The sequence below is a fragment of the Pelophylax lessonae genome (genome assembly GCF_965119305.1).
Source record: "Pelophylax lessonae genome assembly, chromosome: 5".
Taxonomy (NCBI): domain Eukaryota; kingdom Metazoa; phylum Chordata; class Amphibia; order Anura; family Ranidae; genus Pelophylax; species Pelophylax lessonae.
Genome location: NC_138772.1, coordinates 79,341,355 through 79,353,489, shown reverse-complemented (window position 1 = coordinate 79,353,489; position 12,135 = coordinate 79,341,355). Strand labels below are relative to the sequence as shown.

At 42.2% G+C, this 12,135-nt stretch overlaps 1 protein-coding gene across 11 annotated transcripts in view; it reads left to right on the top strand.

Annotated features, from left to right (window-relative positions):
• The window catches only part of ABI1 (abl interactor 1), a 144,953-nt gene extending 133,457 nt beyond the window's left edge, over nucleotides 1-11,496 (top strand). For 6 of the 11 annotated variants that reach the window (XM_082258565.1, XM_082258561.1, XM_082258568.1 and 3 more), the window contains 3 exons: nucleotides 2,372-2,458; nucleotides 6,386-6,571; nucleotides 11,230-11,496. In XM_082258565.1, the coding sequence (XP_082114691.1) occupies nucleotides 2,372-2,458; nucleotides 6,386-6,571; nucleotides 11,230-11,405 (449 nt within the window). In that variant the 3' untranslated portion in view covers nucleotides 11,406-11,496. The remainder of the gene's footprint in view (nucleotides 1-2,371; nucleotides 2,459-6,385; nucleotides 6,572-11,229) is intronic. The other 5 variants (XM_082258560.1, XM_082258567.1, XM_082258559.1 and 2 more) reach the window with 1 other exon arrangement.
• Nucleotides 11,497-12,135: the final 639 nt, after the last annotated feature.

Genomic DNA, 12,135 nt, shown 5'->3' with positions numbered 1-12,135 from the left:
CGCCCTTGCCGCCCTGGGGTCTTAATTTGGTGTTGTCAGTTCTTCAGAAACCTCCCTTTGAAAATATTAGGGAGATTCCCTTGCTTACTTTATCCCAGAAGGTGGCCTTTTTGGTGGCTATCACTTATGCAGGCAGGGTGTCAGAACTGGCCGCATTATCCTGTCGTTCCCCATATCTGGTGGTTCATAGGGATAAGGTGGTTCTTCGTCCGAATCCATCCTTCCTTCCTAAGGTGGTTTCAGATTTCCATCTAAATGAGGATAATTTGCTACCTTCCCTGTGTCCTAAGCCCAGTCCTCCTCGGGAGTTTGCGTTACACTCCTTGGATGTGGTTCGGGCGATCAGGGTGTACTTGACTACTACGGAATCTTTCCGTAAGACGGATTCACTGTTTGTGATCACGGATGGCCCTAGAAAGGGGTTGCCTGCATCTGCCGCGACTATCTCCAGATGGATCAGACAGACGGTGATGCAGGCTTATTCTATTAAGGGTCGGGTTTCTCCGTTCCCTGTTAAGGCGCACTCCACTCGGGCGCTTAGTGCTTCCTGGGCCTTCCGCCATCAGGCGTCAGTGGTTCAGGTTTGCAAGGCGGCTACCTGGTCGTCGGTTCATACCTTTTACAAAATTTTATAAAGTTGACGTGCTGGCATCGGATGCCTCTTTTGGCCGCAAGGTTCTGCAGGCCGCTGTTTGAGGAGACCGGTGGTCTACCTCGAGGATTTTTTTCTGTTGGGTTTTCAGTTGAGTCTCATCCTTTTGTCCGATGAGCCTTTTAAGACTTCTGGTTGGCACCGGTGGGGCCTTCTGGATTGGATTTTGATTTCTGTTATCCCACCCCTCATTTGTGGCACTGCTTTGGGACGTCCCTACTGATATTAATCAAAGAGGACTGCGTCTGTCAATGAGCGACAGAGAAAATTGGATTTTTGACTTACCGTAAAATCCTTTTCTCTTAAGCTCATTGAAGACGCAGTACCCGCCCCTCTATTTTGAGTTGGGTTGGGTTAAATTCTCTGACACTGCTTTGTTGCATAACTGACATCCTGTAGCAGGGAGAGAGAGGATATACCCTCTGAGACTGCCCCTAAGGTGTGGCCAGAACGTTTTTCCTGCCTAGTGTCCTACTCCTGTAGGGGGCAGTATAACCCTACTGATATTAATCAAAGAGGACTGCATCTGTCAATGAGCTTAAGAGAAAAGGATTTTACAGTAAGTCAAAAATCCAATTTTTTTTCTGCCTCCGATATCCTGGCATTGCATATAGCCACCTATAGACATGCATGGATAAAAGCGGCTGTACTCTGTGCCAAAATTAGCACAAAGTACCCCAAGCGTACAGATGCACTGTCCTAAATGCAGGTATGGTGCGCTTGAAACATGTCTACGCAAATTTGCAAATAGTGGGTCATAGCTGCGCTCAGCCATCTTCACCCATTCATGACTATGGGCAGCTAAAAGCCACATCCTGGGCACCAGAAATGTATGCAGCATATTCATTGGGCAAAGGCGTCCATGTGCGTGAAGCCTAATACCATGTCTCTGGATCTTAGTTGCTTGCTCTTCCAGCTATATGTCATTTTCACCCGACAGTCAAAAATTAAGGGCTTATTCGATAGGTTGCTTTTTGTGAGACACACACACACACATCGCTTTTTGTCACACACACACACACACACACACTGTTTTAAATATGTCATTAATAAACCATTTAACCATTTCATAGAGAAGCCATCCGGTGTACAGCGGTCTGATTTTTTTTTTGATTGCAATAATTTATGCACAATGTACAGGTACAATAGTGACATCTACAGGAGCCAAGTGGGCATTGTATCTATATCCTAGGCCATGTTTAACTTTGTTCCTACTAGCAAAGGACATTTTTCTTTTCTTATACTACTAAAGCAACTGAACTTTGTTTTCAGTGAAAATGGAAGTGAAATACAAGGTTTCTTTTCCCTTTAAGGACTGAGCATGTTTTAACACCCAGACATTGTTTTACCCTTTACTAAAACCGCATGGTGTCTAGCCGCACAAAAGGAGAGGCCACACTATCCTGCACGTTCCACATGTGAACCTTCAATTTGAGGAGTGCTTGGTTCTTTTTTTTTCTAGGTAATCATTACACTGCATTAATTTGTATTTCACTACAGTTTTCCTGGAAAACCATGCATGATTTCACAGAATTAAATTTATATCACAGATTTGTAAAACTTTGTGATTTCACGTTGTTCCTTAATTCCTGTAATTTGTGTTTTTTTTTTTTTTTTTTTATTTTGTTGCTGCTTTTGGTCCTCGTTACTGACTTCTGCCTGTTGTCTCTTCTTTCCTCACTTGTTGTACGTGTCCACTGTCGGTGTCGCTGCTTCCAGTTTCTATCGCTTCTCCCCCTCCCCCAATGCCTCAAATGACTCCACAGATACCTCTCACAGGCTTCGTGGCCAGGGTGCAGGAAAACAGTAAGTCCTTCCTCTCACTGCTAAGGAGCACCAAGCCTTTGCTTTCACTTGCATGGCCTAGCCAAGATGGCTGCAGAAGTGCTTCTGCCCTTCGCTGATTCAAGTTTTACAGGGCTGTTCTTCATACAAGGGTCATACAACTGCATGATATGTGGCCGTTGTATGTATTAAGGGTTACTAAATTTTAACATGCAAGTTGACTTAATATTATAAATAACCGGTAAAGCCATTAACAAACATTCACAGACATCTAGGTATACCTTTTTATTGCCATATATTGATAACGTTTAAAAGTGACTCTGTGGTCATTTTAAAAGTGCTTAATGCATCATAGCTTTGAAAAACCGGAAAGCTATGGACAATTGCAACTGCACATCTGCTGATGAAACTTGGTGCCCTGGGAGACCTAAAGACCAAGAACTTGCTTTTATGAAGGCTATCGACCAGCTCTTGTGCTTAGAGATTGGCTTGGTCGGTAATGTTGCCCATTGTAGATGCAGACCAAAAGGCCTCGTTCACACAGGACCTACTGAAGTGTACACCCATGAAGGGCCATGTTTACCCGCATGGGCATGTACAGTTCTGTGCATCCCCTGGTCACTGGTCCTGGGTGGGTATTCATGTGGGCAAAAAGAAAGCAATGCCTTCCAGTGGAAAGTGCCCAGTAATGGGGGTGGGCCTTCTTGGAAATTAAGCTGCTGCCTTTTCTGTGTAACATTATTATTGTTTCAGCATGTAAACGTGGATCAAAAGAAAGGAGCGCCCCGTGTCCAGAGAAATGCAACGTCTAAATTATGGTTCATATGTTTGTTTAAAAGTAGTAACCTATATGTCAAGCCAAAGCGTTTTGGGGGAACACTTTGACTTGTGCTGCTTGTGCACCTGAAGCCGGCATCCTGGTCTCTGAAACCTTGGTCCAATGTAACCATTCATGGGAATTGTTCCCATCAAATAGCCCTGAAGAAGGGTGCGAGGGGGGGGGGGGGGGAGAGACCATTCTCCAAAACATGTTGGCTTAATGCACATGTTGCTACTTTTGCATAAATGTCTATGATCCATGCTGTTCCCAATCTGACATAGGTGCAGGTGCACTGCCCCAGACACAAACTGTATGCCAGGGCTTGACAAATTTGCTTTGAATCTAGGAGCAAACTTCTTCAAAACAAGAACTCTTATGGGTGTAACATGAAACAAGGTACACCTTCAACCCTTTCACAGCCAGAGCTGTTTTTGCAAATGTTTAAAAAAAATCATTTTAGGCCTGAAGATTACGTAGAACCCCCCCAAACACCTCTTTTCTGAAAGCAAACACCCTAGAGAATAAAAGTAGGTAGTTCCAATTTTTTATGTCACACTATATTACTGCAAAAAATTTCAGTAATAAAACTCACTAAAAGTTAATTTTAGGGGGCACTAAAATGCAATAAATTACCCATTTTGTTTTGGTAAAATATAAAAGCCAAAGTTGCACCAAGTAATTGGATGCCCAACATGTCAAACCTTAAACATATCAGTACCCTAGATTTTCCATAGGTGACGCTTTAAAAGCCCCCTATAAGTCATCAGTTTAGCATTATAAAGGAGGTCTGGTGCTAGAATTGTGGCATCTGCGACAATATTTAACATGTATCGCAATAAACGTTTTCAGGCGTAGGCACCCCACCACATGCATTTACATTTGTGCGTATATGTTGGGATGGGGGATTTGGTGCTTGGATGGAACTTTTTACATTTTTACAATTACATTTTTTTTTTTTTTTTTTATCACACGGGACAAAGTCTGATGAATTTTTTTCAGTGAAAGGTTCTCTGAGACATCCAGGGTCTAAAATAATTATTGGCATTATGTTTTCTGCCTATGCCAAATGTCTCTGGACCCATGAAGGCACCATCAGATAACCAAACATGTTTGTTTTTCAGAGCTCCCAGTGCATTGTGCAAGTTTTGTTGGTGCTCTTGCCAACGCTTCTTGTAGTTGCTTTATCATTTTTACTGCACATCTAGCACTTTTTTTTTTACATGGACCACAGGGCCAGCTTTTCTTTAGCCAGGTACAATTTTTTGTAGCATATTCATTTCAGGCTGCAGAGAGGCTGACTGCAATATACCAGATCGGTCCTACAAAACGTTATCCTATTTTAAAATGGGTTTAAAAGTGGCAAAAAAAAAAAAAGTTTACATAGATGTCTGTGGGTGTAACAGCTCTTCTATATACGTGAACCTCTATTCTCTATTTCAGGTACATTTGTTGTATTGCTCTTTTTAGGTGATCATTTTAAAAAGTTTGGTTTGTTTTTAAGATAATCCACTTTTTCTCAGTAGTGCTGAAATGTTGGGGTTTTACACAGAATGCTCTTTTTTTTTTTTTTTTTTTATCTGTATAGTCAGGTATTTGAGGAGAAAATCATTTGTGTTGGTTGAGATTTTCAGGAAAACTAGCAATCCTATCTGTCCATGACACCTTTCCCTCCCCCTTGCCCCCAATCTTCAAGTCACTTGTATTTAATCAGACAGATCTATAATTCATTTTTACCTGTAGTAAGAGTTCTTTTGCATGCGACTCACTGGATTGTAGTCTAAGCAATGGAATAAGTTGGCCATAGATGGTTTAAATCTTGGCCGGTTCAGCAGGGACCAGCCGAGATTCGATCTATGTATGGGCAGGCTGACTACCCAAGTCAATCCATCCATCGACTTCGGTACAACCACTGTCGGGTTTTTGGCATGCAATTATTGACAGTGATAATCACTGTGTTCTCCCAGCAGGGACAGCTCCCTGTGCCCCCCCACCAGGAGTATACATACAACAGTTATGCGGGAGGGATTCCCCCATTTAACATTGACTGTGTTGGAGGAATCGAGCAATTTTGCGATTTTCTTTGCAGGAAAGAAAATTGCTCCATCTATGGCCTGCTGTACTTGAAGTACAGGGACCCTTCTAAGTCTGTGTAGAGAAACCCCAGCCAGACAGAGCCTTTTCCATTCCTCTTGGAGGAGGCAGCCACGGAGTGTAGCTAATCCTACTTTCGAAAAATGAAAGCAGTTGGTGAATCCCCCCCACCTGGTTTCACACAGAATTGGTTTTTCAGACTGTCTGCAGTGCCACCTGCAGGGGGAACCTAGTAAATGTGATTTGGACATTCACGTATGAGCAGGGTTTAACAAGCGTCAGTTGTCTGAGTCCATCAGGTAGGAAACGTTCTATGGGAAGGTTGTGGTGGGGAAGAATCAGCTGGGCTTTAATTGTATTTCATCCTGCAATATATAGTATATTTGCTTAGCTTGGGGTCTTCAGAAATGGATAGTCTAAGCGTACGCTAAAATAAAAACAAAATGGGAATGATGATGCTGTCTGCTGTGGCTGCATGTCCTTAAATGCATGTTTTTTATTCTGCTGCAGTAAATTATTTAACCCTTTAATGTGTGATTTTAGATTAGCATTATTCCAGACCTGTGTAGATCTCCTAGAATATCCTATAGGAAACCTCCACCTAATACTGCCATGCTTTGGGTGGAAAGTGAGGACATTTTGTGTGTATCATACCTTTGCAGCCTTGCTGTTTTACAGCCAGCACGGTGAAGTTCCCCTGACAATCCTATTGTACACATTTCTGCTGCTTGTCTCTTACAGGATTCCTCATTACAGCTTAAGGTAACAAACCAACTGACTTTAAAAAATTTTGAGGGAAAATCAAAGGAGGAACATCACTGTGTTGAGTTTTCAGACTGCAAAGGTAGTGAATAGTTTTATACAACAGACGGTCCCTGGAATCAGCTCAAAAATGACTGTGCAAATGTCGGCAGTGATTTTTGCCTGTAAATGAATTACGGGTCCCAACAGATGTGAAAGGGTTAAATTACAGGTTTTGACAAATGGTGTTTTTATCTTTTTTTTTTTTTTTTTTTCCTCCCCTTCCCTACCTTAAGTTGCAGATAGCCCTACTCCTCCACCCCCACCTCCACCGGACGAGATCCCGATGTTTGATGATTCTCCTCCCCCTCCACCACCACCTCCGGTGGACTATGAGGATGAAGAAGCCGCTGTGGTTCAGTACAACGATCCATATGCTGACGGAGACCCTGTATGGGCCCCCAAGTCCTATATTGAGAAAGGTAAGCGATTATATCAACTTGTCGGTAACTTTTTGCAGTCTTATTACTGGTAGAGTACTGATGATAACCAGTCCTTGGCTGATGGGTTTGTCCCATGAGGAGTCAGTCTACTGCCATTACTCAAATTATTTCAGTAAGTTTAAGCTCCTGTTTATGCAGTGTGCCCCACTTCGAAAATAAAGGATCAGCCAGTTGGTTCTTCCCTTTGCACTAACATTTCCAACAGTTTCACTATAGATTAGAAACCATTCTAATTCTGACATGTTGGTGCTCCCTTTAAATGCTTATTAGCCTTCTATACATTTAATGAGCATTTTTCGTAGAAGCGGATTCTTTTCTGGCATGTGTCTCATGTCAATTCATATGTATAGCACTTTGGCTAAAGTGCTGGATTGCAGAACCCTTGTGTGAAAAGCAATGCATGGCCTTCAAGGGGCAACATCTCTTTAGAACAGCTCTTGACAGCAGAATCAAGGATGCAAACGGTGGCAGGAGTACCCATCTTTCTGTTAGGAAATCAAACAGACCGGATTCTTCTTTTTCTCTTTATGAAACCTTCTTTTTGTTTCTCTGCTCCCTTGGCCTCTTTGTGGAGACCCTCCAAGCTTGACTCCCTGTCTAGCTGAACCCTGTCCTAACACAATCAGTAATACCGCTCAGACGATCAGTGATTAATTGACCACCGCAGTTGTGAAACGCGTCTACCTTTTTTGTCCTATGTCTCACAGTTTGCAGTTTGATGCCTATTTTTGATGTGGAATAAATATACTCCTGTTTGATTTCATTTCGGAGTGCGGTCATATTCTTTTTGATCTAACAGTTTCTGGATTACGGATCCGACCAGCACCTGACATTACCTCGCCTGGAGCAGTCTTTTTTTCAGTTTGGACTTAACATCGCAGGTGCACACCCAGGATCGCCACCAGAGATGCAAATGGCAAAATAAGAATGGTGGCACATTGCAACACGGTCAAATAATGAATACTTCTTTATTAGTCCTCATGCCAGACAAGAAATCACAGAACTTTGCATAACATTTAGTGTATTTGGTGGTATGTGTTTTTTCGGTGAGGTCATGGAGGTATTTTATACATGCTCCTGCATGTTTTTTATGTTTTATATCCATTTGTTTATATTACTAGCCTATCGTCCTGTCCGTGGGGATGACATGTCTATGGAAACTTCTGCATGGCAATATACCACATTCTAGAAGGGTTAGGGAATTTTATACTATTCATGGCCTATATGAAGCATGTTTCCTATGATGTTTATTGTAATGTTTTCCTGTTGGTTTTTTGCTTCTTTTTTTCACCACTTTTTGTACCAATGATTTTATTCACCTGTGTTCAATTGTCATGCCTGGCCAATCATCCCAGCATTTGCGTGTGCACTTCCTGTAGGTGTGTGCCTAAATTTCTGGGATTGGGGCCAAACTGATGATATGATTAAGCACAAATCATTCGTGTGAAACGCGTCAACCTTCTGTGATTTCTTGGATGGCATGACAAAAGACTTCTTAATAAAGACATCTTCATTATTTGACCGTGTTGCAGTGTGCTACCATTCTTCTATTTCCATTTGAACCCACTCCTGACAGAACTTTACTATGTTCCAGGCTTATAATCTATGTATATTTCAGGCATAGACAATTGACGAGCAGATTTTCTTGACCAGAAATGTCTGTCCTGGGGGAGTGGTTTCTACACTTGAGGTATTTCTGACCTTGTGTGGTAGGTGGGGGAATACCAGGTATGGATTTCCTGGTTTCCAAAACTGGATAGGTTTGTCTCCAAGTAAAGGGATCCAGACCACTATACCATGATCCAGTGGTCCTCATCTCCGGTCCTTGGGGCCCACTAACAGGCCAGATTTTATGTATTACCTTGGAGAAATGCAGACTAGAATGCAGCAAATGAGATCACCTATGATGTAATTTTGTTATCTTGCAAACCTGACCTGTTAGTGGGTCCAGAGGACCGGAGTTGAAGACCACTGCCATGATTTATGCATTTGCTCTCCCAAAGCTTCTTCCTTGTCTGCTTTGCTAGATCTAGATTGAGGGTAATCTGGTGATCCTCCCTGTTGACTAGCCTAAGCAGATGTGGTACACCAGCCTGGTAAGACTCCTGGCAGACTCCATTGGCTCCTCTGGATTGTCAGGATCTTCTGTACTATGGACAGATTTTCCATTCTGCTATATTGTTGCTAGCTTTAATGGCATGGCTAAATAAGCCCAGGTTCTGAAAGACAGAGGCATTTGAGTCAAACTCTTCTGGTAATAAAAGCTAGAAAGTGTGTTTCTCGCACTTGGTGGGACAAATTTTTTCCTTTTTACAGCTGAGTTCATACCATTATCTGGCTTGCAGCACTATGAAAAGGCAGGTTTTTACCCATTGTTTTGTTTGAGACCACTGGTCTTTGATTAAGACATTTTGTGCAGAGTCTTGCATGTAGTCAGCCCCATCTGTTCCCTTGCAAAATTATGGGATCTGAATCTGGCTCTCTGTACTGTTTGAGCCTTTTGGGGACATGCCTCTGTCTCTACTCTTGCCTACAAGATGGTATCAGATGCTGTTAAAACTGGTGTCCCTATGCAAACCCAGAAAGTGTTCCTCCCCAGGATAATGCCAAGGTGGTGGCGAGGTCCGGGATATCACTCTTGTCTAAGATGATTTGTTTTTCACTTCAACCAGGACTTTGTTTTGCTATCACCATTTCTGTGAGTGCTTCTTGGGCTTTATGCATCAAGCCTCAATTTTGAAAGAAAAAAATCACTTTTTTACATTCTGCTATGATATTCTCAAAAAATTTGTTTTTAAAAAAAAAAAAAACATTTTAAAGCCAATTTTCTGCTACATCTTTTTGTTAAAAAAAAAAAAATCGCAATAAGCGTATTTTGATTGGCGTTATCACGTCTAACAACTACGGGAAAGATTTGTAATTTTTTTTTTTTTGCGGGACTGTGACATTCCGGCGGACAGATCGGACCCCTAACTAACATTTTTGACACTTTTGGGGGGACCAGTGACATTACTACAGTAATCAGTGCTAAAAATATGCAATGTTACTGTGATGACACTGGCAGGGAAGAGGTTAACCCTATGGGTGATCAATGGGTTAAATGAGCCTAGGGGAGTGATTCTAACTGTGTGGGGAGGGGGGGGGGGTGAAATTACCATAGAGACATGTGATTCTATATAGATGGCTCACATGAGCTCTGTGATCATTTCAGGGGGCAGGACGGTCAGCTGTGTTTACAAAAGCCGACCGTCCTTCTTTCTCAGCGGGGAGCGATCGACAGTGTCAGGCCGAGTGGGGGCGGGAGCAGGCCGCCGGCGGCACGCGTTCGCCCCCTAGCTTCCTGCGCGCGACCGACATAGACCTATGTCGGTTTGCGCAGGAGAGCCACCCTGCTGCAGTAAAAAGGCAGCGGGTGGTTGGGAAGTGGTTAAACTTATCTGCTCTGTCGAATGATAATGCACAGCGTGGTCAATTGCCACCTCTTCTGGAGTATCCTGCCTGCACGGTCCACACCTCCTTCCCGTCGGTGCCCCTGGGCAAGTTGTGGGGAGCACCTGTGCAGGCACACTCCCAATATGGGCTGTGTGCATCCATAGGTAGACATTTACAGCACTGGTGAGCCCCACACCTGCTCCCTCCTCAGTTTGACAGCCTATGGCTCCTGCTGGCTTCCTGTGTCTCAGGTGAGACTAGGAATTGGAGAAGCGGCGCTACAACTGGGATAACGCTGGATCAGTGAGGAGCTGGTTAAGTGTTTATGTGCAGTGGGAGCTAGGACAAATAGTGGAGTATTTTTTTTACCATAGAATGCATCCGATGAGCTATAATATTGTTAATCAGGGTAATTTGCCTGGTAGTCCTGAATTTGGAATAAAAAAATGGGGAAGAATACAAATGAGTAACGGAACGCTTTTGTTCTTGAGAGAAAATTGTATAAACGAAAAAATAGGACTGGAGATTTAGATTACTACTAATGTCTATAATTGGGAAGTTTCTTTTTAAGCTCTTAAATACTTCGCAATCCCCATATGAACATGGCTTTTTTCTTTTCTTTCTCCAGCCATCAACAACTGTAGTGCGTTAAGCCTCGTACACACGCAACGATTGTTGGCCGTGAATTTTCGGCCAACGTCCGATCGGCCGATTGTCGGCTTGTTGGTATGATACTTCGACAACCGACTGCCACTTTTCGGCCGAACAAAATCTGGTGTGCATGCTATAAAATTTTTGTTGGCCGTCAACAGAACGGCCGATTGTTCTTCAGTCAGTACAGATTTCGGCAGACAAAAATGTGATGAGCAAGACTGGGCATGCTCAGAGAAGAAAAAACATACGAAAAGTAAACCAGAACATGACATCACTTCTGAAGTTGGTTTTTGTTGGCCGATAAAATTCGTGTGCAGTCTAGAGCACATTTCAACCAACACAACAACACTGGACAAAAGACGGCTGATCGGTCGGCCAACAATCGTTGTGTGTGTGTACGAGGCTTTAGATCAGTCTTTATATTTTGTTGAGGTGCTTACCATAGGCTCCTTGCTGACGCACATTGATGATACTTTTGATGCTCTGCATAATTCCTGTCTACTACATCCTTCTAATTATGGACTTTTTTGTTTCCCCCCCCAAATTTGCAGTTGTTGCCATCTATGACTACGCAAAGGACAAAGAGGACGAGCTGTCTTTCATGGAGGGAGCAATTATTTATGTCATTAAGAAAAATGATGATGGCTGGTATGAAGGGGTATCCAACGGAGTCACAGGCCTCTTCCCGGGAAATTACGTGGAGTCAATTATGCACTATGCCGATTAACGTAAAAAAAAAAAAAAAAAAATCTTAAACTTCAGTACCAAGTCTAATCTGATTTTAAACTTTTAAGTGTAAGGAGTAACGTCTTCATACATATGAACTGTGGCTTTTACAGGTTTTTTTTTTTTTTCTTCCTTTTTAACCCTAAAGGGTTTTTAGACCTAATAAAGCTGTGTTCTGGGAAAACGTCTACCCATAAGCCTCAAGATGAATTGGTTTGTAGACCTCACAAAACCTGGCACCAGTTTATGCTTCTCTGCACATCTGCAACATTTTTATTTTCTTTGAATATTTTTTTTTAATCCTCTGACCAGCGTGAATAGTCCAATGGACCATAGGGTGTAGTATAATATCAAAATCTTGAATCATGTTGTGCCACATACGTATGTTTTACTTGAGACCTAAAGTATATTTTTCCGTGCCGCGTGAAAAACTAACACTACGTTAGAATACCATTTAACATTTGGACTTGAGTGATAACTGCTGGTCATATTTTTATTAGGTAACTGTTCATTCTTAATAATAAAATTGATTTTAAGGCATGCGTTAGGAAGAAAAAAAAATATATGTACGGTTTTATTTCATTTTTTCTTTCAACCTCACAATGCTTCCAATTTATTGTAATTATCATAAGTCTTCACCAGTTTTCACGAGTTGTTGAGTCTTAAGTGTCCCATTTGTGAGACGAAAATGGTTGTGATCTGTATATTTTTCATACTGCTTCACCTCCTTA